Consider the following 25,321-nt stretch of genomic DNA (forward strand, 5'->3'; position numbering starts at 1 on the left):
CAGGGTTTATCGAGACAGGTGATTACATACGACAACGGGGAAGTCGCGCTCAAGGCAACCTTGGAAAGGCGTGATCAAGAAAGCGTAGAGGCCTTGCGCTAGTCCACTCGCAGTTTTCGAGTCAAAATGCGAGTGAAGACCATATCAAAGTGACGCTGCGTTCACCTGTCCACGTTTCTTCCACTGCTCCCTCGCTTGCAAGTGTCGCCGTCCCCTAGCCGTACAACTTCTACATGTATCGTCGCTATATCTCCAGGGCTCGGCGTCTCGTCGCGCGGAACACGCTTGGCGGCTGTCCTTCTCCGTGCCAATATACCTCTGATTGTCGATGCTCGTAGCACAATGGTGCGCACTTTGTGTTTTGGTATCGTAGCCGTGGATCAAGAATATCATCAACCGCCCATCGTCTTACTCTTATCAACACCCTCAACCTTCTCCTCCAATTCAGCTGAACACCTCTCCTCTCCACCATTACCCAGCCCTTCCTCTCCGAACTGTTCCTCACCACCCCCATCGCCATCCTTACCCTCCGCAAGCGCCCTATACTTCCTCCTAGCTTTCTTCCCACTACTCGCCTTCTTCTTCGCCTTCTCCCTCGCCTTCACCTTCGTCCTCGCCCCCTCCCCCAACTCCATCTCCTCAATCCTTTCCTGCAGTATCCTTCTCGCCATCTTCCTGTTTATCTCCCGGCTCCTCGTGTCCTGGTATTTCACTACGATGCCAGTGGGAATGTGTTTGAGTTGTACGGCGGAAGAGGTTTTGTTAATCTTCTGGCCGCCAGGGCCGGAGCCTTTGAGGAAGTTTTCGATTAGGTCCGCGTCGAGGAGGGGGGTGCGGGGCGGGAGGGATTTGCCATTGAGGAGGGAGGGAGAGGTGGAGAGGTGGGCGGTTTGGAGGCGTGGGATGGTGGGGTGGAGGCGGAGGCGGAGGAGGGGGGGGAGGAGGCGCATTGTTGGGTGTGTGTTAGGGAGGACGACGGCATGGCGGAGGCATCGCGATAGCATTGGTATTACTGGCACTGTGTAGAAACTTCTCGCACTCTTGTCGTCGATGATACCATGCAGCTCACGCGCTAGATGACCCGCTCCCGATCGCAATCAGCTAATCGACCACCCCTGCTCCGAATCCGCGTCCCTGAACCCTTCATCTCCCCCATCATCCACCGCTCCTAACATTTGCGCCTACACACATTAACCCTCCAATCCCACCTCCAAACACGCCTTTTCTGTACGCGCAAACACGACGACACCATACCGAAAAGTTCTATGATTGATACAACGACGCTATCCGCCATCCTCCTCCTAGCCAGCGCATCCACGCTCCTCATCGCCGCAATGCTGTACCCATCCGCCCTCCTCCGCTGGTTCCAGCGCAAGCGCTATCAATACGAAGTCACCTTCTCGCTGTACATGTTGACGTCGACTGAGAAGTTTATCTTCAGTACGTCATAAACACCTTGTCCTACCGCATCAAATCGCACCCGCAACTCGGTTCTTGGAGATGAGCCACCGCCCCTTTCCACGTCGCTCTCCTCCCACACCGACCTTTGCTACTACTCTAGGATAATCGCTAACGACATGATTTTTGCAGACTCGGTACTCTTCCTCCTCCTCTCCCTCCTCATAATCGCCGCGTCGCTGTACCTGCCCGAGCACCTGACTATCATCGCGAACCGCATGTTCTATTACCTATCCGGCAACCACGATTCACTTTCGAGTAACTCAGTACCTAAAGCTGGCGGTATCGATACAGGGGTCACGCCGAATGGGCCGCTGGGTGCGGGTGCGGGTGCTATGAACAATGGGCGGGGGATGATGGAGTTATAGGGATTCAAGCGGAATGGATTAGAAAGGATATCCTGGAGATGATGGATCTGGTGAGGGGCGTCGAAGCGATGCTTTAATCGAATGCCCTGGGAACATGGCCGCGTGTTGGAGGGCATGAAGTCTTCGGCTTGTTGCGCCCCGACGGGGTCAGGCTTCTACCGCCCACTATGAGACGGCAGTACAGACTCCAAGCGCACAAAAATCCCGAACACATACGCATAAGGAAAAGGCGCAAGACGGAGTCACATTCACCAATCAGGCATACCTATTTCCCAACGACTATAGACATACGACAACCACAGTAATGTTAATACCAAGCCACCACATTTTCCCTCACGCCTCCCTCTACGCCCCGCAGACGCATCGCACGTATCTCAACCAATTCATCCAAGAGCATGCACACAGCACTTCACACCCAGCAAACACATCTCGACCCTAGCTAACACCTCACGTGAACGTCGCAGCATGCGCTGTGACATACTTCGTATATGCATCATGCATGCCCGCCAGCATCTGTCACATTCCAACTGCATGATACATGGGCGGCTATGCTCGACGCCGAGATCGGACGACTTGTCTGTATGTGTACGCACGCTCTGCGATGTGACGTGACGTGGCTCAAGTACCGCAATGGTAGACTCCGATTGTGTGGAACGGCGTAGGGCTGCGGTTGGTAGTGATTGAAGGGAGATTGTAAATACATTGATTATTGTGTATAGGGTGTATCGGTAGATGTACTGTTATTGCAAAGGACATGTCTTTGAATGGAGAAAATAGCTTAAAGCGACTTCATGCCGCCTGATATGCAGTGTAGATAGGACTTATAACGTATAAGGGGAATGATTGAGAGAAAAGAGTGCCGTGTGTTACAAGTTTGGAGCCATGTATCCACCAGTGTTGTAGTGATGCTATATTGTAAAATTCAAGGTCATAATTGGGGACGTGTCCCGACTGTTTCGTATCGACCGCGCTGCCGAGCCGTTCGTGGCCATGCATCCGCTTGATATGCTCGATTTGGAAACCGCGACATGATGTTGTACAATAGACGGGGCGTTCAGTTGCCAAATAGGACACGTACCGCATTCACAAGTGCTGCAGTAGTATAGTCGTTGACAGTAACAAGTGCTGGGAAGTCGTATGCCGCATTGACATAAGCTTGGCCCGTGGCACCGTCATCGATGAGAATGAGGATCATCGGAAGTCCGGGTATGGTATCGTTCTTCGCTATCTTCTTTGAAATGCTCCGCGCAAACTTCAATTGCCGTTCAAAAGCCCGAGCCTGGTTGCTGATGACGTTCGATGTGGCGCATATGACGATGACGACTGCTCCGCTGGTTGGTAGAAAATCGGCATGCATCTCTGTCATACCAGAGTCGAGACGGTATGGGACGTGTCGTACTTGTCTTGGTAAAGCGCGGCCGAGAGGCTCGAAAGGGTCCATGTCCTTTGCCAGTATCGTCGATGGCGGATGGGGTACGAATGGAGTGAAGAGTGTGATTATCTCTGCTTCGTTCAGGCGCCGCAATCGTTCGAGAGTTTGCGTTGGACATCGTACAATTTTGGCGGTTCCGGAAGATGGATTCTGCGTCGCGGTCGACTTGCTAGATGCTGAGGTCATCTTGGGTCGATGTGTGTTACTCTTTGAGGATGGTTGGCTCTTGCGTTCACCCATCACTACGCGGCTGCGGATGTTACTATGGTGACGGTAAAGAAGCACCAAAAGGTCCTAGGTGAGCCAGCCGAGAGGAAGATTCGAGATTGCTTTGGGCATCGTTTGCAAAAGCACAGCTCTTATATTTCGATCGCCCAGACTCAGGTTCTCATAGCGAATCGACTCTTGCTTGTGCAGGGAAGGGCACCGTCAGAATACCGTGCCGGTTGACGTTGCAAGCCGAAGCCAGCCGGCAACGGGCGTAAGATGTTATGCTGGATGGCAAGGTAGATGTTCCGGCTATGGTATTCAGGAGTACAAAAAGCAGCTATGCAAGGTTGCCGGTAGCCACCCCAGGAATCGTCAAATGAGGTGCTGATGTCGAGTGTTTGTGGATCGCCGAGTGGACCGTGACCTTGTTAATAGTAGCTGAAGTTCCTCCCACCCTGTTCGATTAGAATTAAGCCCTTGAAGATGTATGCCAATACGATAGATAGTAATACTTGGGGTGGCACCAGATAAAGAACGAAGAAAGTAGTACACGACCTCGGCGAGGCAGTCTCCGGTGCAGATAAAGAAGTGCATCCACTACCGTAGCAGGCGGAGGTCTTACCGATTGGATAACGTTTTCCCGTTCACAGCCATGACTGACACGACAGAAGCGTTGCCGTAGCGTGCTCGCGCATGTCAGTAAGGAGCACGGCGGGCGTATAAGTGCACGGCGACGGTTGCATCGGGTAGCAGCAGGATCGTGTATCGAGAATAGATGACGCCACATCCAGTCGCAGATCCAAGCTCCACATTGATCAGAGATGTACGTGTCAGCCTGTTGTAGATGAAGGGCAGTCCTAGAGGCCCGCCGGCCGTCCTGATAGAGAGTGATGGTCCAAGGAAAGCCGGCCACTCATTTCAAAGCAAGGACCAACAGCCAGGTTGATAATGAAGGTCGATACCCGACGCGTGCTTGTCATCGCGGGCAAGGCGTACAACGCGCGGGGGTCAGTACAATTCGAGTCAAGGTTGCAGGAGGCGTGCTTGAGTTGATGGCTGACCCGCAAGGCCGCCACCACCCATGACAAGCCAGTAGCAGTTGCGCAAGCCGCAATCATTACATTTCGATGCTTGCTGTGTAACACATAGGGTTGACCTCGATGTGGCGATGGGCGAGAGCTTCGATGCATGCTCCAGTGATGACACGGCCATGCGGGTGACATCTGCACGATTGATTGAATCAAGCACGAGTAGCGTGAACGAGCCGCGGATGGCCAGACCGGCAGCCGCGATGCTGTGTGCCCACACAGAAATATTGGCGATGATATCGAGGCTGGCGATACATCGATTGAAGCGTCGAAGCAATGCTGGTACGGGCAAAGTGCATGTGAAGAGTCGTGTTTACCGTGATGTGTTAGCGGGGCCGCTCGCTTGTTCGTAGCCCATCGAAACAGGGAAGGCGCGATCAGGCTGTCAACAACCACCGCGACGCGTCTGCATCATCAGCGGCTCATACAACAACGGCTGACAATTGTCTTACTGTATGCACGTTGCACTGGTAGCGTGATGCCATCGGTTGCCGGTAACCCCACATCGACTTCGCTCCAAGCCAGCTACTGATGGACTCAGCAGAAGAGCGGCCCACGCTGCAGGAGACGCTAAACTTACTGCATCAAGGTAGGTGTCGATATGCGGCAACGAGCCCGGTCAGGATCAGTGCTTACACCGGCCTGCAGCATCTAGAACAACTGCAAAGCAACGGACAGTCAAGGTCTCAAGCATAGTCGATGTCATCTGCCGTTACGCCTCGGATGATGGCCTTGACCAGGATGCTCTGCGAGACATAGTGCAGCTCGCGTCGGTGAAGACCCTGCTAGACCAAACCACCATCACGACTTTGATCAAGAACTTGTACCCGTCTCAAAAGGTTCCAGGCGATGTTGTCATTACTATTGTTGGTGCGCTTGGGCAGGGCAAAGGCAAGCCTTCGCCCGGTACACAAGACAGTCTTGTGAAATGGCTCATCGCAATTCATGAGGTCGTGGAGGATTCGAGCGTCTTGTCCCGCCTATATGGTGTGCTGTTTGGTATGCTCGACATGATCAGTATCAGGTGTGTTACTTTGGCCTGTTACCAAGAACATAAGTGCTAAATTTAGCAGGACATCTTTGTGTCATCTGCTGTCCTTGATCACTCGCAGGAAACACGTTAAGCCATTCCGGATCCAACAACTGTATGTACAGGGCTTTCAGCATCGATACCACCCAGATACCGATAACTGATCATACTACAGACTAGAGCTGTCTCGCGGTCTCGGCAACGAGCCTGCGCTCCAAGGTCTCCTCCGTGTCTACAAGGATTACTATCCCGATATCATACTCGGAAGCACTTCCACAAGCCGAAAGTCGTTCGCTCCGGTGAGTATCCGTCTCTCGTACCACCACAAATGCAACCTCAGATCCCCCACGCTACTTCCCCGCATCTTGTTGTCACACTGCTGGATGCACGCTAACTTGATAGCGACCTGATGCCGAATGGCAAGCCAGGATCGTTGCCATCCAAGAAGCTAGTGTGGCGGAAGACGACTCGAATGTAGATGGGCAGAACGGTTTCAAGGTGCTACGAAGAAGGCTCAAAGGCAGCAAAGGATCGGCGATTCCGGACGTGCATACCTACCGTGCGACCGAGGTGGGCGAACATCTCTGTTTAACGTCTTGGATGTGCTAACAGTGTGTGACAGAGCTCAGCAACCCTCGAGGGTATCGACAGTGTTGACGATTTCGTGGAAAAGCTCGATAGAATAGAGCCGCCAGGCCAGCTGATAGCGCTTCTCGTGGATCCTTTGCTCCAGAAGTACGTTGATCTTAAGCCGTCACCAATAACAGCAGGTCGATTAGGAAATTGGCTCGCGACGTGCTTGGAAGAGCAATTCGAGGAGCACCAGCAAGGCACTGGAAACGAGCAGTACCTATATGAAGTTCTCGATGGGCTTCTGAGGTACGTTCAGTACACGAACGTAAGTGCATCAGCAGGGTTCACGTGCAACTGCCTAACTTATCTCAGTCACTCCATCCTACAGTACTGGCGTTTCTTCGTGAATACCTGCCGATATGGGATGGCCAGCAAGATCTCGATTCTTTGTTAGGACTGGTCTCTTATATCCCGATTGAAGTATTTGAAGACGCCCACACAACCTACCTGTCCCCTGTCGAACGAGCCCTAGCAGCTCATGGCCTTATCGCGTACACAAAGCTCGTCGACTTCTACACAGCTCTACTGCAGCACCAAATAACCCACACAGCGTCCGGAGCTGCCGACCAAAGAGAGATTCGACAGGAAGTCTTAAGCGACCTAATCGAGCATGTAGCCACCTTGTTCACTTCGGCTCTCGTCTCCATCCCACCAGGTTCCAGCACCACCCTCACATCATCGATCCTCTCGTTCTACGAACTCCTCAGCACCTCCTCGAAACCACACGTCATCCCAATACATCTGCCACCGATGCATCTCGTCTACCTGCTCTCTCAGGACGCATCTTCAACGACGCTTTCTCGTATCTGCGGCATCATCGGCTCTTACAAGCTGGCTTTTGATGCGCACCCCAAGCCGGTCAAGACATACTATCCTGCGGAAGTCACAGATGCGTTCAATTGGTGTCTGCGCGACATGTATAATCTAGTGTGGGTTTCCCGTGGTCTTCTCGTTCAGGACCAAAAGTCGAAGGGGTTGTACTGCGATCCGATACTGAGGGGGACACTGAACGAGTATCTACGGAGAGTAGATCGTGGATACACTATCGGGGCTGCGTTCACGTTGTCGTACAACGCGTGGTTGGCTTCGCTCTCTGCCGCGGCGTGGCGTGCGGTCGAGAAGAGGGAGGTTGATAAAACGGGTGAGAAGAATGTTACACGGTATCACGACGGGCCTGTTACGGAAAAGAGTCTGGAGGTACTTAAGAGCAAAGGCGGCGTTGACGTCGATTGGGAGGGCGCGGATGGATACAAGGTTATGGTGCTGCAGTGGCTGACTGAGAGGGGGTTGGGTGGGATTAGGGATTTGATGTTCGCTACCGTTATCAACTTGAAGGGTACCGCCTGATAGACACCAATTCGATAGATTTATGATGCCATATAAATTTCCAGTATGAGTCTAGCGCTCGGTTTGATGTTCGTGGTGCTTCGGCGCCAAATCTCACAACACCACGGCGCACGGAGCACCTTAACATGTTGCTAACATGTTGCTAACATATTGGGAATACGTTGGAATCGATTCAGGATCGATCCTAAATTATTGGCAGAACACCAACACTCCAACTCCCCAGACCTGAACATTCATGCACTCATGCATATATGGGCAAAGCTGCAGTGTTTATGCTCGCTATCCTCAACCTTATCCTCAACCCCGAGTGTTTACCGAGTCTTCACTGAGTCTTTACTGAGTCAAGACTCAGACTTTACCCAGTCTTTACCAGCGCTAACCCAGAAATTCTTGCCCCCCATGCCCAACAGACATTCCACGAGGCAGTGAACCCATGCAATTGTGGTACATATCAAAACACCAAGATCGCGCATCTGCCCCGGATACTTCTCATAGCGTTCCAAAAGCATTCGAATTGCAATCTGATGTTATGGGATTACCTCGGCTGTCCCTCGCTTCACATTTGGAGTTCTTGAAGCTCGGCTGTCCCAGAGATTTCCCCCGATGAGCTCAGCTGTCCTGGGCTTCGAGCTCCGCTGTCCTGGAAATAATCTCCGACTTCACGCTCAGCGTATTTCATCGTGTTCCTTCTCCTTTCGTTTCAACCACAACGCGTCGCACTCACGACGCGTCTTGTTACATCGCCTCTTTTCCACAACGCATCGCATTTCATTACATCACGTCTTATTGTGTCACGTCTCATCCAAAACGCGTCGCGTCTCGTCCTCGTCAACGCGCGCCTGCTCAACACCAATGCAGAATCCGCGGTCGTCAATCCAGCTGCCTTCCACTTGGGTACAAATGGACGAACACAACGCCCTTCAGACATCACGAAAACGCAAAGCATCCGACACCGATCTTGAGCCGCCGCTCCGGCCCAACGTGACCGGCCATCGTGCACCATATCCATACGGCCTGCCTCATGGTCTCGTAAATGGGTGCAATATCTGCCCCAAAACGAGTCGCCGCATTCAATGCAGTGGCTGCAGAGTAGTTCATTACTGCTGCCCCGATCACCAAGCCCTCGACCAGGCAGCCCATCAGACAATCTGCGATAGGATCCAGAGGATTTATAAACTTATCGGTGAAACCGAACGTGAACTGGGCCCACTGTGCCCATGGGACAGCGACTCAGGAGACGACGAGGACAGGCCCATCGACCCCTTCGGACCTTCGAACCCCAATTTCTGGTACTGGAAAAAGACCAGGAAGTACATGTACATGCGCCGGGATTACGCTTACGAGCTGATAAAACTCAACACCAAAACAGCGATCGACCATGCGTTAGATGACACATGGTCTCTCTTACGAATGGATCCCGAGGATCATCTGGGGATGCGCTGTATCATGCCCTGGCTCTTCCTCCGCTTGAAACGCGACCGAGAATGCTACGACTTCTGTAAGTGGTGGGTTACCGAAGCCAAAGACAGCGATTGGGACTGGCAGTCCGAAGATACACCCCTGACTTTTGAAGACGCGTTTGAGTCGGCTGATGTCTTTGAGCGGATTAGAGATTACGGCTCAGATCCTCCTACCTTCTCTGATCTGTCGTTCCTCCTTGCTATCCTATTACTCAAGATACGCATGCTTTCCGATGTCAAGTTCCTGCAGCACTATAGAGGCCATGACTTCGCGCGATACAGCCGCAGTACCATCGTGCTCACGGACCTCTGGAAGTATGACCGCGAAGGAGAAGAGTATTTACCGTTCATTAAAGAGCTGGAGAACCAGGTCAGGCGGCTATACCGCGCCGTTGGTAGAGCTAACAGATATTTCTGGCCTGCATTTATCGCGCCATGGGCTCACCTTTCCGCAACCCCCTTATCTTTTACGCTGGGCGATGAAGCGGAGATGCAGATCAAGTTGCAGGAGTGCTTCAATGCTTGGATGGAGACACTCGGAGCTACTGGACCGATCCGTGATCTGATGGAAGGTAACGATAAGCATTGGTACTCCATGAGCGGAGTCTGATGTAGATAGTCAATCTTAGAGATGGTTTCAAGATGTGGAACTGCCATCAGCCTGAAGGATGTCACCATGGGTGGCTACAATCCGTGTCGTATTCTCGAATTTCATCATTAAGTCTGACGTATACATTGCCTCAGACAGTGTCTATTTGTTGTATTATAACGGCTTGTATGCGACACGCATTATAGCCATCCCTAGTGGTGCCATGAGCGCCCTGATCTAAGAGAGTCGCCTGCTTGGGAGAAACGACTCACTTATCTCTTATCCCACAATTGCTTGATGATATTAATAGCCCCCGGTGTCTCATGCCAAGCAGCGTAGCAGTCTTTCAATACGATCCTCGGTTTCTGCCTCAATATCCATTGCAAACGGAGGCCGCTTGACCGTCTTTGATCGTGGAGGGACAGAAGACATCAACGCCGGCCAGAAGTGTTTGTTGACACTGCGTATCTCTCTCAACAGCATGTAAACCTGTTCCCAAAGCGCTCCAAACAGTTCCAATTCCGTTCTCATGTAGAACCCATACGTCGTGTCTCTTCGATATCTCGCAGCCACAACGCTGCTAACGTGTCGTTGTAGATAGGTTTCCGGCTGGGGGTCGTTCCGTAACAACTGCAGATCCATGCGGATACGTATCTTAACTAGCATCATCGCAACGAGTAGTGAGAGATCAACGGAAAAAGCTGAACAGATCTGCAGCCTACATTAACATAAAAACATGCAAAGTAGGTCATTCAACTTCGATGTAGGCTCTAGGCCTGTTTAGGGTTTTTTCTTGTATAAGGTGGCACGGATGCGTCGAGGAACCATAGCGACCAGCGCCCCAACAACGCGGCTTATAGAGACGAATGTCAACAACTCAGGTATGCCAGGGCAGCGACTCGACAACTGCGCCGCAAGAATCACCGATCGTTGGGGTTGGGACGAGGCAGGGCCAGACTTGGGCCTCGGACACTAATGTCGGGACGTGAAGATGCGTGGGTCTTCCTAGCGGGAATGACTCGCGGCGGCGGATGTTGTTTTGTAGTTGTTGACGGAGAGCATCTCCATGTATTCATGTGAGTCATGAAGGAGCTGCGTAGAGCCGTATGAAGTCAATTGCGATGTTGACGTGTATTTCAGTGAATATAACGCTACATCCTTGGTGTGAAGAGAGCTGGGATGAAAGCGGAGCTGCAGCTATGACGCTCGCGGGACGCGAAACACGTGCGCCCAAAGTTCCTGGGCATTGGCTGCGCGCAGCTCCCCACCAGCTAAACCCAGCTGCATTGCTTCATTCCCAATCCTCCATGCAGAGCTTTCCGGCGCCGGCAATTCTTATATCCTGACCATTGCTACTGCGCGTTGCGACTGCTGGAGCTCACACTTTCGTGCAATCAACTACACTCGCTCGCTAAGCCATGAAGTTCGGCACGACACTGCGCAAGAGCGTGTATGCGCCGTGGAAGGACAAGTACATCGACTACGACAAGCTCAAGAAGCTCCTCAAGGATAACGAGGATGACGATTCCTGGACCGCCGACGACGAGAGCGCGTTTGTTGACGAGCTGGCCAATGTGCAGTTGGAGAAGGTGCACAACTTCATCACCGACATCTCGCAGAAGCTGCGCGACCGCACGACGGCATGCGAGAAGAAGCTGGAGCCATTGGCCATAGGCATTCAGGCGGAGGGCAAGGAAGAGGTCAAGGACGACAAGGAGAAGAAGGAGAGCAGCGGTGAGGGCTTGTTCGGCGACGCGTCAGGCGAAGCATCCAAGAAACCCGAGCCCAGCCAGCAGGAGAGGGACAAGATCCTCAAGGAAGTCCTGCGCGAGCTCGACAACATCACCAAGGAGACCAAGGAGCTCGAGAGCTTCAGCCGCATCAACTTCACCGCCGTCATCAAGGCCACCAAGAAGCACGACAAGATCCGCGGCAGCTCCTACCGCCTGCGGCCCTTTATCGATGCGCGCATTGCCCGCCACCCGCTGCACACCGAAGATGCCTCGCCGCTGCTGTACAGGCTCTCAGCGCTGTACTCATTCGTCCGCCAGAGCCTCGAGGGCAAGTCCAAGGAGGCTTTGTCCTTTGGCGAGACCAGCACGGATGGCGAGGGCTTCACCTCTCACAAGTGTATGCACACCATACATCATTGGCAAATATAAGCTAACACACACAGTCTGGGTCCACATGGACAACCTCTTCGAAGTCAAGACCGTCATCCTCCGCCGTCTCCCCGTCCTCGTCTACAACCCCATGTCGTCCAAGGTCGCCGAGGGTACCCAGCGCGACCCTACCATCACGTCCATCTACTTTGACAACCCCAACTTCTCCCTCTACTCGGACAAGGTCAACGGCAAGCCCGATGCCTCTTCGCTGCGACTCCGGTGGTACGGACAGCTCGGTGAGAAGCCCGAGATCATGTTCGAGAAGAAGGTCATCAAGGACGGCAACGCTGCCGAAGAAGTTCGCTTCCCGATCAAGGCCAAATACGTACAGTCTTTCCTCGAGGACAAGTACCACATGGAGAAGAGCATCGAGAAGATGGAATACCGCCCCAACAAGAACCAGGAGGAGGTGGACAACTTCAAGAAGGCTGTAGGAGACATCCAGAGCTTTGTCAAGGAGCAGAAGCTGCAGCCAATGCTGCGCGCCAACTACACCCGTACCGCGTTCCAGATCCCCGGCGACAACCGCGTGCGCATCTCCCTAGACACCAATCTCGCGCTGATCCGCGAAGACGCGCTCGACGACGACAGACCCTGCCGCGACCCCGAAGACTGGCACAGGCGCGACATCGACAACGGGCAGATGGAGTTCCCCTTCAAGGCGCTCAAGAAGGGCGAGCTCCACAAGTTCCCCTACGCCCTCCTCGAGATCAAAGTCAAGGGCCTGAAGAAGTACGAATGGATCGAAGACCTCATGCACTCGCACCTGGTCAAAGAATCCCCCCGCTTCTCCAAGTTCGTCCACGGCGTAGCCAAGCTCTTCGAAGACAACGTCAACACCTTCCCCTTCTGGCTCAGCGAAGTCGACAACGACATCCGCAAAGAACCCGAAGCCGCCTTCGACCAGGAACAAGAAAAGAAGCGCAAAGCAGCCGAGGACGAATTCGCCGTCGGCTCCCTCTTCGGCGCGCGCGCAAGCCCCAGCTACCGCGCCTCCATCGCCTCGCCCGTCGGCTCACCAGCTGCAACAAGGTCGTCCGTCCCCAAGAGCGCCTCCGCTGCCGCCCACTCCATGCCCGTCACCAAACCCCCCTTCCCCACAATCGGATCTCACCTCTCCCAGCGCTCGCACCGCGACACCGACACCGCCCACACGCGCATAAACGAAGAACCCGATTCCGACGACGAAAACACCCTCCTCCTTGCCGGCTCCAACGGAAAGCAGCCCAAGAGCAGCAGCAGCGGTCTCGCCTCCCTCTTCCCCTCCTTCTCCACGTCCAAATACGCGCGCAAACAACAACGCGCCATCCAACTCCCGCCCGGCATCCGCGACCCAGGCGTCTGGATCAAAGACCAAGGTCCCGTGCGTGTAGAAGCCAAAGTCTGGCTCGCGAACCAACGTACGTTTATCAAGTGGCAGCACGTTAGCGTCTTGCTCGCCTCGTTGTCACTGGGTTTGTATAATGCGGCTGGTGAGGGCAATGATATCGCACGCGCGCTTGCGGTGGTGTATACGTGCATTGCGGCTTTTACGCTTGCGTGGGGGTATGCGATGTATATTTACCGGGCGCGGCTTATTAGGGAGAGGAGTGGGAAGGATTTCGATGCTGTTACGGGGCCGTTGGTGGTTTGTGTGGGATTGGCGGTGGCGCTGTGTTTGAATTTTGGGTTTAAGGTATGTTCTTCCCTGCGTTTCCCATAACGTCCACCACGTCCATGATGGATGTGATGGATGTGATGGGAAGGCGGATTATATGATATAGAGATGGCATTTGCTGACGTATGATGTTTACAGTACAACGCCCTCGTCAAGGAAAGACAACACCATCTCCACCAACATCACGGCGCTGGTAATGTTGTTAATGCTAGTTTTGGGGCTGAACAGATGGAACTTAGGGTTTGAGCAAGAACGCGTTATTTGGAGCTGTATATTGTTTGAAGAAGAAGAGAAAATGGGGACTTGGGTTGGGTTGGGTTGAGTTAGGCGTCGCTGCGTGCATGTATCTTTGTACAACATCAGATGAAATAATAGTGATGATACGGCTTGTCAAACAAACATCGTTCTTTATTCCTCTGTCATTTTTCCTTTGGGACTCGTGAAGTGTTATTCAGATGGCTCGACATGTTACAGTGTAAGTGCGTGTTGCAAGAGTAAAGTAGTCGCCACGAAGAGCTATTAAGATATATGGCTAAGTTGTTACTAGTATGTAGCCCTCTTGCTATACTTTGGCAACGCGGTTCTAAGACATGTTAATATCTTTGCTAACTAACAGCTTGATAGACATCAGCCGGTAGGCAGATTGGATTGGATGGAGAACGGGGTACATATTAGCGCTGTTTGTTGTACAAATGTGCATGTGCTTTGGAGATAGGCGATGAGCGGATGAGTTGAGCTGACTATGGTGATTTATCGAAGCATCTTTGTTCAAGGAAGACACCGTACCAGGGACTCTGGAGCCTACGTTGACGTCGGAGCTAGTACTTTGCATGGTTTTGTGTTGATGTAGGCTGTAAACCTGTTTAGAGCTTTTCGTTAACCACAGACGTGACTTTGGTGATAGATTGCTTGTACAGCGATGTACATGTATGTCAGCGCTGTAGTAGTCTAGTTTTCACGTGAGAAGACACGGCTCAGGGGCTTGTGCGATCGTGAGGGTTGTACGGGGTTGGTGACTGGCTATGTCAGGTTGGTCGTTGTGTGACATTGTGATAGTGGTCATCATCACGGATGCGCTAAATGCAAATGATACTTGTTGAACTTGATCAATTGGATGGAAGAGATGTTTCGTGTATTATATTTATTTTCTGAGTAAAGATGATTGGAGGTGAGGTGCGAAAATTGCTAAATATGCAAGTGTGATTATGTGATGTTGTGATGAATACGGGTTTTACATAGATTTTGCGCACGAGGATTCCATGTGATGGTAGGGGAGAAGGGCGTGTGTTTTGTATACTGTTGTCGGTACGCTAGGTGGATGTATACGGTAGCTTAGACATTATCTGCTGATCTGGAAGGTAATGACGATGCGTATGTGGCAGAGCTGCGTGTTACTGGTTATGTTCTGGAGGTCTTGACACGTCCGGGCTCCACCTCTGATGAGACCCGGTGGAGGAGATAATGAAAGTCTGCCTCATCTCGTTTCTCTTGCATAGTTGCTAAGCATAGCGATAGATCAACAGTTCGTCAGTTGGTGGAGTTGGTGGTAAAAAGGGATGTCTCAAAAGGTACTTCTGGCGAACTCCACAGCCCACCACCAACAAATACGTGCGACGAGCAAGCGACAAGTGCGTCGTAGGACAGAAGTCTCCGCTGGTTTCTTGTTGTTATGTGCAACAGGTATTGTGCCGTCTATTAATATTCAGCATCGAAGAAGCATCGAAGCAAGGCATGGGCGAAAAGTGGTGGTGGCTGGTGCGGCGGTGATGGGGCTGGTAGCCGGCAGGTGCATTAGTTTTGTGTTTCGCTGCTCAAGCTTTGTGGCTGGTGCTTCCGTTGGACTGGAACCGGGATGCTGAGTGCTTGACACATCGACGTGCTTCCACAAGATTTGTTAAGTGCTTCGAGCCTCCATCTGCTTCCATCTGCTATTAACATCGGCAGCCTCGTAGTCGATAGCGCCCTCTGAAAAATCAGCAACACAGGCGTTCAACGACGCCATCGTGCTGTAGTTGAACCAAACTTTTGCGTAGCGGCAGCCGATGCTAGTGGCACGGGTAGCCGAAGAGAATGTGACGTCTTGATTCGGCGTAGCACAGGCCCTCGTGCGAGGCCGAAAAGGCAAGTTGCTCAGGCTACCACAAGGAAACGTGAAACGTGCCACACGCGACCTTGCCAACACCGACATCGCAGGCATGTGGGAGGCCCACAGACCGGGCGCCGAACGGTTTTCTTGATTGCAGATCACAGTCTGTTCGTCGTACGCTGCTTGTCTTTGTAACGACTAAAGTGTGAAACTTTGCAATCAAAATCCGTCTGGCAATGAAGGCCACGGCCATCGAATCGTAGCGGAGAAACACATTTCGAGCTGTCATTCTCCCGGGCACCGCTTAGAGCGGAGGTGGCGAGGCTGAAATGGCTCCACTATGTTGATCGTGTCCAAGGGGCGCATGACTTTGGTAATAAATTGGACTTTACCAGCCGGTCCCAATTTACGGCGGATCGTACAGCAAGGGCACGTACAGCCTCAATAACTAGGAGGAACCACGTAGCACGACGACGGCGAGGAGCTGTGCTATCACGATGGAAGAATGTCGTGCTGAATAGTCACAACAGCAGCGCAGTCGTGTCGTTAGGCGGACGATGAGGTGGTCTTGCATTGGGGCGTTGGAGGAGTGGAGCGAGTGGCTAGGATGGCGCCTTGACGATCTGCAGGCACAGACTGCCAAGACTCCGCTTTGGACCTCAACCAACCCGTCAGTCCCGCTGTCATGACATCGTAACAAACGCCAGAAAACGTCTTCGGGTGGCCTTACTCGCGGCCTTATCATGTCTTATCGAACGGTGAGCGTTGGCAGTATGCCTGACAACAACCACGTATGTTCTCAGATGGGTTGAAGACGAACAGCTCACCGAACAGACCCTGGGTCAAAAATTTAATACTTTTTGCCTGCATATAGGCTACGGCCCTAGCTCAACTGCGGCTCTCTGCTGCACACCATCTAAACGATGATTGCCCTATGGATCCCGGGAAAAGCCCCGACGTGCGGCAAAAACAGTGTGAATGTGATTGGTGTCACAGCCTCGAATATGCACGTTTGTTACCCAGTTTGCGGGTTAGTGCACGTTCAAGGCAGAACCGACCGGCCTATCAGTATTTGTAGCCTGGCGGATCCCTCATGCGTCACTTTTCCCCAGTATATCACCAGCCTCCTAGTGGCGCGTGTGGATTTTCCCTTTCTTAAAGAGGAACCGTGTGGGCTTGTTTCCCGTCTCTTACCATCCCAAATCCCTCCCCCTCCCCAGGAACGACTTATCTTTCGCCCAGTAACCAGCGAAAGTGGGAGCCTGGAGTTATTTGCTCGCCCGGCCGTTTGCAGTCCACCCAGGTGCGCTTTCCCGGACTAGAGCCTGCACGTGACCGTTTGCCCTCGCGTTCACCGTGCGTACATCACCTCATCGCGTTTAGAGCAGGCGCGTTCGATTACCCCACCTTCCGCCAAACAATACTCGCTCGACGACTCCTTCCCCCCTCCCATCAACTACACTCGCTCTCGCTGGTTCAGCAATTCCATTCGTTTCAGCTTCATCCCACCCTCTCCACGGTAGATAGCTTCATTACTCCCTCGCCATGAAGACTTCCGCTCTGCTCGCCGCCATTGGCGCAGCGTCACTGGCCGTCGCCTCCCCCGTCCTGCCCTCGCGGACTCAGCCCGTCGAGGTCAAGGCTCGTCAGGCCGATGATACCACTCCTCCCTGTGCCAAGGTCTCCAACTACGTCTACGGTAATGGAACACTACCCGCCAAGCTCAGCATGCCTGCTCAGTTGGCGTGGGACTGTATCAACACCGTTCCCTTCAACGCCTCATCAGCAAAGCGGCTCATTGGAGCGATGCGCCCTTACATTGAGTGGCAGAGCACCCTCTCTGAGCTCAAGAACCCGCCTGCCGAGTACGCCGAGAAGGTGCAGCCTCCCGTCGACATCTTTGGTGGCCTTGATAAGATCGAGGGCGACATCGACGCCGGCAACTTTAAGAGCGAGTACGACTTTGGCTGGACTCTCTACAACCTTATCCTTTCTGCCCACGATGGTCACTTCTCCTATATCCCTGACTCCGTGGGCGCCATCTTCACCTGGGGTCGCCCTGTCCCCCTTGTCTCTGTCTCTGCAGACGGCGACCAGCTGCCGGCTGTCTTCGTCTTTTCTGACGTACTCGGTATGCAATACAAGAACATCTCCTACACGCCCTCGCCTGTTGTTCAGATTGACGGCAAGGACGCGACCGAGTTCCTCGAGGACCTCAGTCAGTACGGCTCCCTCCAGGATCGCGACGCTCTCTACAACAACGTCTTTTACGAGCTTGCCCAAGTCAGCCTTGGTACCTCGGGTAGTGGAACCGGTGTCTTCACTGGAGGCGGCCGTGGACGATGGGTTTACCCCGGCGCCACCACAACCCTAACCTTCGCCAACGGCACATCCTACACCATGGAGAACTACGCCCGTCCAACTATTCCTTTCCGCGAGATTGCTACAGGTGAAGACCTGGCTAGGAAGTGGTTCAGCTTCGATTCCGCAGGTACTTCGTTCGCCGATACCCGTGTCCAGTCGGAGGAAGAGGAGGTGTCTACCCTTGCTGTTGGCGCCGCTACTCCTGGTTTTCCTGCTCCTGTCGCCGCTGGCCCCCAGGGTCTCATCAATGGCTTCTACATCGACGCTGCTGGTTATGAAGACGTTGCGGTATTGCAGGTGCCCAACTTTGTCGGGAACGTCCGCGCAGAGGTGCCTTTCCAGGAGCTTACCCAGAACTTCATCCCCAAGGCTCTCGCGGACGGAAAGACCAAACTCATCATCGATCTCCAAGCCAACGGTGGTGGTACCATTCTCCAAGGCTACGACATGTTCAAGCAGTTGTTCCCTGACGTCGAGCCTCTCGGTACTAACCGCTGGAGGGCGCATCAGGCCATGGACCTCGTCGGACAGTCCCTCAGCAAGTTTGCAAGCCAATTCCCTAGGGAGCTCGGCAACAACAATACGATCAGTTTTGCCCAGTCTTCCTACTTCGACTACCATATGGACATGAAGGCCGATGGTACTCCGTTCTCTTCCTGGGACGAGAAGATTGGTCCTAAGGAGGTCCACGGAGAGTTTTACACCACAGAGGCTCGATGGAACCTGTCTGATGTATACGTCCCTTACGTGTCTGGTGGCATCAACGTTACTGGCTACGGACCCTTGTCGGGCGTTACCGGACCACCAAAGTTCGCACCCGAAAACATCGTCATCGTGACCGACGGCTACTGTGCCTCAACCTGCACTATCTTCAGTGAGTTGATGAAGCAACAGGGCGGTGTCAAGACCATCGCGATGGGTGGCCGCAGCAACAAGAACCCCATCCAGGCCATCGGCGGTGTCAAGGGCGTCAACAACTTCGCTTTCGGCTACATCCAGCAGACCGTCCAGTACGCTGTCCGGTTCGACCCTGCTCTCAACTCCTCCATCTTGAGGGAAGACTACTACAGCGACCTCGTCTACACCCGCAGCGTCGGTGGAGGCGGAGCCGTCAATACTCGCGATGGCCTCCGCGCCAACGACACGTCCGGTGTCTCCCTCCAATTCCAATACGAGGAGGCCGACTGCCGTCTCTACTTCACCCCGGAGATGACCGTCGACATCACCGCCCTATGGAAGGCCGCCGCGGACGCCCAGTGGAGCAACAACGGCAAGTGCGTCAACGGCGCCCGTTACGCCGACGGGAAGCGCGCCCTCCCCAAGCCCAGCATGAAGGTCACAACCAAGCTCAGCCCCCCAGTCCAACGCGTTCGCGTCGCAGACAACGACAACCGCATGCGCGCATTTGAGAAGAGTTTCGAGCTGGAGACGGAGTGCAAGCTCAAGGGTAACGGTTTCATGGAGCCGTAAGCGCGTCGTCGTACGTGCGAGGCTTTCGCGAGGTCTGCTTTCATCACGGTTGTTATGTCAATCCAGCGTGGAGTTTTTGGCGCCGAAAAAGGGACGTCCTTAGTTGTCCTTGTAATGTGTATTGTTTTGGAATGAGATGCAATGGTAACGCTACTACTGAGAGGTACATAGCATGTCTGTGAGACACTGAGAGGTGTGAATGAAATACCCCCCTATGATGAGATGGTTTGTGGATGTGTTTGGGAGATATGATGTGATGTTGTGTCTGTTATAAGATATGATTAGGATGTGTGCTGGCTACATTGCAATACCGCTTCTATTAGAACGAACGACGATCATCTGTGCAGAATACATTGATATACGTCATCTGAGTTATCGTATAAAGAAACGCCATGTATTCCTCAATACATCCTCCGAGCAAGCGCTTATCTTCTCTCTTTGCGCCATGTAGATGTCGTGGTAAGTCTTGAGCGGCAGGTTAGGGTGGGTATGAAGCAGCGAAAACGGCAAGTTGGTCATGAGTTCAAGTCCTTCGCGTTTTGGTGTGTTCATTCACCACTTGTTTCGTGCAATTCCTTTTCTTGCCCAGCGATCAAACCGTCATGAACGGGATGTTTATGCATTTTGAGGCGGGACAAAGACATGGACTGGTTAGTCATGTCTTTTTCGACAATGCGGATTTGTCGTCTCCACCATGTGATTGAGGTCGACGGATTTTGGAAGTCGGCTGAATGCTGGCAACATATTGTTTCTGCTGGAGGTTTTGAAGTGAGAAGACGAGAAAGGATGGACAGCACATATGTTGGTCCTTCGTGGCTTTCGAATGTAGTTTTTGAGATTGATCGAGTTCGCGGCGGACATGCGAGAAGGTTCTGGTGTTTTTGGGAAAGGAGCGAGGAGTCACTCGAACATTGACAGTGTCGTTTGGGATTTTGGAGGAAAGAAGCAGACCATCGCAAAGATGAACTCGCCTTTTGGTACTCCGTGGATGGAGTGTGGGATAAGAAAGAGAAGGTAGACGGCAGGAAGAGGAGGTATTTATATGTCGCTCATGCTAGGCTAGAAAGCCGACATGCAAGAGTATTGTAAGGTTTTTGACGGCCGGAAGTGCTCGACTTCGGCACATCGCGGGGATCTTTTTGGGTGGTCTCGCACATGCGATGGAATTTTACAAGTTTTGAAAGAGAGAAGAGAAAGACATGTTTAGGTTGAACAGTGGTTTTGGTTTTCACAAAGGAAGAAGTGTATGTGAGGAGAGATGATACACCAGAAGAAGGCGAGGCTTTTATACATCGCGCGTCCAGCAAGGCCGAGAGTCGACATGGTACTTGTATCCCAAGCTTTTTGACGGGCGGAAGTGCTCGACATCGGTACATCGCGGAGATCTTTTTCGGTGGTCTCGCACATGTGGTGAAAGGGTCTGAATTTTAGAGGAGAACATATTTGCCACAGTCTGCATTTTAGAAAGAAGAAGTGTGTATGTGGGCAGAGAAAAGACAGCAGAAGGAGGCTTTATATATCACATGCCCAGCAAGAACGAGAGTCATCATCATCATTATAGCTATCGCGTTTTTACGGGCAGGACCACCCGACATGTATACGTATCGTGTATCTTTTCGACCGATCTCGCACATGGCGCAACATTCTCTTTCTTTTTTTGGAAGCCGAGAGGAGGAAGACATGTATTTATCTTCTGCACATTTTGGAAGGAAGAAGTGTGGATGTGAGGAGAGAAGGTAAAGCAGGAGGAGGCTGTTATATATCGCTCGCGGTCAGCAAGCAAAACGCCATGCAACTACTGCGCTTGATTCTCGTGTTCCACAGAAGACGCTCGTCATGGCGGAGTTGTATGTCCTTTATCTGGGAGACGCACACATGACGTGCACGGTAATGTCTTTTTGGAACCGAAGAAGAGGAGAACATAGTCGTGTGGAACCATAGTTTTAGTTTTCAAACGATGAAGTGTGTGTGACGAAGGATCAAGTGCTCAAGAAGACGAGACTTTTATACATCGCTCATGGCTGGCCGGCGAGACGCCATGACGCATCGGTATGGTGCTTTGTGTCACGCAGAAGGCGCTAGTCATGGCAGAGTAGTCAGGCCTTTTGTGAGGAGACGCGCGCATGAAACACGTTCATCTATGTTTTGGGAAGCAGGGAAGGAAAGAACACGCCCATGTCGTACCAGTTTCTTGGTTTTGAAATAATGAAGTGTGTGCAACGAAGATCAGGTACGCGAGAAGGCGAGCTCTTATACCCCGCTCACAGCTGGCTGGCGAGACGCCATGTCTTTTTTGGCTGTCGCTTTTGGGGCCAACGAAAGGCGCTCGACATAGACACATCTTCGGGAGGTTTTGTCGCAAGACTCGCACACATGTGAGCCTCGGACGGCCTTTTTGGAAGCAAAGGAGAGGAACATGGACTTTGTGTATTTCAAATTTCGGAGATGGTGAAGAGATACGTGAAGAAGAAGAAAGGCAGGCGAGAAGGCGAGGCTTTTATGTGTCGCTCGCGCTGGATCACGGTCGCCATCATTATGGCTTTGGCCACTTTCGTGTCGAGCAGAGGCCACATAGCATAGTTTAAAATTGCGGTGTTTTCTGGTGAGACACACACACATGTAGCCACACGAAGAATGTTTTAAGAAGAAGAGAGGAGGGAAACATTGACAACAAGTCATGGATCTTTAGTTCTTTGAAATGGAGAAGAGTGTATATGATGAGAGAGCAGAGAAGAGAAGGCGGAGATCTATGCATCATTTGCGCAGTGAGCTCGAAGGCACACATACGCGCTTTCGATCGTAGTTTTGGCAGACAGGCTCGACATCGTACTGCGCCTCGTTGATTCGGTCGCGTCTCGCACATCATCTGAGCGTAGTAAGGTTTCGGGACAAGGAACACCACATGCAAGCTAGGTATTCCATTTTTGAAGTGGGAAATTGGATTTATGTGATGAGAAGAAGGAAGGTGGACGAGAAGAGGCGGGTTTATATGTGCCGCGCGCAAGGCGCTAGTCCGACTTGTTCATGAACAACACCGCTGTGGAATTTGGAAGACGGACTCAGCATGATTAGTTGATGGCAGGTTTTTAGAACGCAGAGACAGCCATCGCGCCCTTATATTGGACTCTGGTTCCCAAGATGGAGAGATTTGTATGCAAAAGAGAGAAGCGATCGAGGAGATGAGTATTTCTCATATGCGATACTCGCGGATTTCCACGCCGAGCATAAGAGGCACAGTCAATGGTTTTGAGAGACTGGCTCGACATGGCACCATCATCTGTTGCCTTTTTGTCCCCACTTCCACATGCGCCCTGACTCTGTAGGTTTTGGAGGGGAGGACAGCCATAAATCGGTAGAATGAGATTTTGAGTACTGGCAAACTGAAGAGGCGGATGTTTGAAGAAATGAGAAAGATGGAGTGGGAGATGCAGTTATATATGCTGCCTGCAGAGCGACAAGCGGGCCATCGGAACTACCAATCCCAATTTTGGAAGCCTGGTTCAACATGAGACCGTGATTGTGATGTCTTTTGTCGCGCCTCGGACATGCTATGTCGGAATGCGGCTTTCGGAGCGGAGAGCAGCCATGGGTAGCAGGTATGGCAATTATGATCTCGAGTAGAGATATGAGTGTGAAGAAAAGAAAAGTTGGAGGAGAAGAGCGGAATTTATGTGCGACCTGCGGAGCGACAGGCTGGTCATGAAGGTTGTGCATTTTGTTTTTGAGGGCTGGACCAACATGATAACTTGATCGTATATGTTTTTGTCACTTCTCACACATGGCTTCTTATGATACGCCTTTTGGAGCGGAGAACGTTCATCATCCGCTTCCTCTTGTCTTTTGGTTTGGTAAAAGGAAGTTTGTGAAGGAGAGAGAGAGAGAAAGCGAAGCAAGACTCATATATAGCTCTCGCTCATTGATGTAGCAAAAGATGTAGCTGCGTCAATCGTCATTGCCACATGTATGTGTTCCCTGAGGTTTTTGGCAAAGGAGGGAGAGACATATGAAGAACCACATGACATTTTGAGTCCGACAGCGGAAGATCATTCACTGCTTCTCCAATGATTTTGGTAGAACGAAAGTGGAGAAGTTGTTGGTGGAAGAAATAGAGCATGTGCGAAGAATGGAGGGACTTTATACTTCCGCCAAGGATGCTTAGCGGCGTAAGTGTGGTCTAGAGTAAGACAAGTTTATAAAATCCCTGTGAGGGAAGCCAAAACCGAGGCATCACCCGAAGAGATGACTGGAGTGTAGAGAAGCAATGATAGCAAGCACTCAAAAACAAGACAGACATACGAATGAAGACACCGCAAAAGGCGTCCTTTTCATTGCTCAAAACAGTCCGCACAGCGTCCATATATACAAAAAGGTCCATCGACCAAAATATTTACAAATCGAAGTCTTCAAAATCCCCTTCATCTTTCATCTTTGAATCATTTCCAAACCGAATGATCATATCATGTGGCAGGCACACCCAAAGCCAGCTTAGAACTTGAGCGTAACACCAGCAGTACCAACAACAGCAGCCTTAACAGCACCCGCCTCAAGCATCTCCTTAGTCTCATAAGGCATCTTGGTCAAAGAACCCTTATCAGCAGCGTTCTCGCTGTCACCAAAGTCGTTGCCCTCAGCAACAGCCTTGCCACCATCCTTGCTGTAAAGCGCCTTCTTAGCACCAGACCAAACGTTGTTCTGGACGAGGAGCTCAGCGCCCTGGCGGGTGTTGATGCCGTCGCTGACGTTCTCGTAGTAGTTGTTGTAGAGGTGGCCGGTGCCGAAGCGGAAGGAGGGGCCGCGCGAGTTGATGTTCTTCCAGTAGTTGTTGTTGTACGTGACGGTGAGGTGGCCCTTGTCTTCGCTGCCGTTGCTGTCCGAGTGGCCGACGAGAGAGCACTTCCAGTGGTCGTGCATGAAGCTGTTGGAGATGGTGACGTAGTCGGCGGCGTGGGTTACGTCGAGGAGACCGTCGTAGTAGTCCTTGTCGTGGTCGAGATCCGAGGAGAGGTCTACGTGGTCGACCCAGACGTTTTGGGCTTTCTGGATGGCGATGGCGTCGCCGCCGACGACCTTCTCCATGGCGAAGTTGCGGAGGATGACGTTCTTGACGGCCTTGACGGTGAGGGTGAAGTCGGTTAGGACGACGGAGGAGTCTTTGCCGATGACGGACTTGTTGCTGCCGATCTTGACGTTCTCGCCGCTGCCCTTGATGGGGCTGGTGATGAGAACGATGGCGGCGTCGTCGCCCTTGACGGCGGCCTCCAAGTCGCTGAGAGAGCCAACCTCGATGGTCTTGCCTCCCTTTCCTCCAGAGGTACCTCCGTTCTGCGTGGCGAAACCGGTGGTCGCGACATCTTCCAGAGATGCAGCGCGCTTGGTGAGACCGGCACGCTTGGGTGCGATCTGAGATGGCATGGGTACTGCCAGAGCAGAGACAGCCATGAGGCCGAGAGACATGATTGAGAACTTCATTGTCGAAAGAAGTATGTTGGTCAAGTTGGAAAATGAATGTGAAAGGGGAAAAGCGAAGGACTGGAGTTGTTGTAGAAAAGAATGGAAGAGCTTTGCTGCCGAAGATCTCAGTGGACGGTCACGCACATCCTTATATACTGCGTCTGGTACCCGCTCGCATCGGCTGCTGGCTGTCTAGGTATGGTGTCTCCGCCGTGGACAGGCCCTTACCGACAGCATAGACGCTCGGGGCACAAAAGTTTCAACGTCTTCGCACCAATACGCTCCGCCGAGGGACCCGCCACAATGGAATACCAGGGCTACCGCTCACGATCTCGGGTGAGCACTCTTCCCTCGCTGGGTTCCGTACAGCGGACAAACGTCGCGACATGTCAAACGTTCTTGGCAACCATGCGGAAGGATCCTGTTTGAAACGACTAACCCAAACAGGCGCGGGTAACTCCACTTTTCACGATGTGAGATTGCGAAGGACGTCGTTCGAAACAAGGGCACACT

The 25,321-nt window shown here is 52.4% G+C and overlaps 8 protein-coding genes across 8 annotated transcripts; 5 read left to right on the forward strand and 3 right to left on the reverse strand.

Annotated features, from left to right (window-relative positions):
- Positions 1 to 392: 392 nt before the first annotated feature.
- On the reverse strand, positions 393 to 950 carry J4E86_011493 (uncharacterized protein; the record flags this gene model as incomplete). The annotated part of the gene is made up of 1 exon (XM_051451984.1): positions 393 to 950. The coding sequence occupies one exon, from the start codon at positions 948 to 950 to the stop codon at positions 393 to 395; it is 558 nt and encodes a 185-aa protein (XP_051296881.1).
- A 384-nt stretch (positions 951 to 1,334) lies between these two features.
- Positions 1,335 to 1,826, forward strand: J4E86_011494 (uncharacterized protein; the record flags this gene model as incomplete). Its single annotated transcript, XM_051451985.1, has 2 exons — positions 1,335 to 1,440; positions 1,591 to 1,826. 2 exons carry the CDS (start codon positions 1,335 to 1,337, stop codon positions 1,824 to 1,826), a joined length of 342 nt encoding a protein of 113 aa, XP_051296882.1.
- A 1,054-nt stretch (positions 1,827 to 2,880) lies between these two features.
- Positions 2,881 to 3,444, reverse strand: J4E86_011495 (uncharacterized protein; the record flags this gene model as incomplete). Its single annotated transcript, XM_051451986.1, has 1 exon — positions 2,881 to 3,444. The coding sequence occupies one exon, from the start codon at positions 3,442 to 3,444 to the stop codon at positions 2,881 to 2,883; it is 564 nt and encodes a 187-aa protein (XP_051296883.1).
- A 1,643-nt stretch (positions 3,445 to 5,087) lies between these two features.
- On the forward strand, positions 5,088 to 7,566 carry J4E86_011496 (uncharacterized protein; the record flags this gene model as incomplete). The annotated part of the gene is made up of 6 exons (XM_051451987.1): positions 5,088 to 5,145; positions 5,205 to 5,580; positions 5,762 to 5,885; positions 5,989 to 6,156; positions 6,209 to 6,484; positions 6,532 to 7,566. 6 exons carry the CDS (start codon positions 5,088 to 5,090, stop codon positions 7,564 to 7,566), a joined length of 2,037 nt encoding a protein of 678 aa, XP_051296884.1.
- Positions 7,567 to 8,418: 852 nt separating this feature from the next.
- Positions 8,419 to 9,636, forward strand: J4E86_011497 (uncharacterized protein; the record flags this gene model as incomplete). Its single annotated transcript, XM_051451988.1, has 2 exons — positions 8,419 to 8,603; positions 8,724 to 9,636. 2 exons carry the CDS (start codon positions 8,419 to 8,421, stop codon positions 9,634 to 9,636), a joined length of 1,098 nt encoding a protein of 365 aa, XP_051296885.1.
- Positions 9,637 to 11,033: 1,397 nt separating this feature from the next.
- J4E86_011498 (uncharacterized protein) lies at positions 11,034 to 13,683 on the forward strand (the record flags this gene model as incomplete). The annotated part of the gene is made up of 3 exons (XM_051451989.1): positions 11,034 to 11,745; positions 11,792 to 13,455; positions 13,576 to 13,683. The coding sequence occupies 3 exons, from the start codon at positions 11,034 to 11,036 to the stop codon at positions 13,681 to 13,683; spliced, it is 2,484 nt and encodes an 827-aa protein (XP_051296886.1).
- Positions 13,684 to 17,068: 3,385 nt separating this feature from the next.
- On the forward strand, positions 17,069 to 19,357 carry J4E86_011499 (uncharacterized protein; the record flags this gene model as incomplete). The annotated part of the gene is made up of 1 exon (XM_051451990.1): positions 17,069 to 19,357. The coding sequence occupies one exon, from the start codon at positions 17,069 to 17,071 to the stop codon at positions 19,355 to 19,357; it is 2,289 nt and encodes a 762-aa protein (XP_051296887.1).
- Positions 19,358 to 23,842: 4,485 nt separating this feature from the next.
- Positions 23,843 to 24,826, reverse strand: J4E86_011500 (uncharacterized protein; the record flags this gene model as incomplete). The annotated part of the gene is made up of 1 exon (XM_051451991.1): positions 23,843 to 24,826. The coding sequence occupies one exon, from the start codon at positions 24,824 to 24,826 to the stop codon at positions 23,843 to 23,845; it is 984 nt and encodes a 327-aa protein (XP_051296888.1).
- Between the last annotated feature and the right edge of the window lie 495 nt (positions 24,827 to 25,321).

This window comes from Alternaria arbusti (assembly GCF_024043155.1).
Source record: "Alternaria arbusti strain BMP 1465 chromosome Unknown scaffold_35, whole genome shotgun sequence".
In the NCBI taxonomy this organism is placed as follows: domain Eukaryota; kingdom Fungi; phylum Ascomycota; class Dothideomycetes; order Pleosporales; family Pleosporaceae; genus Alternaria; species Alternaria arbusti.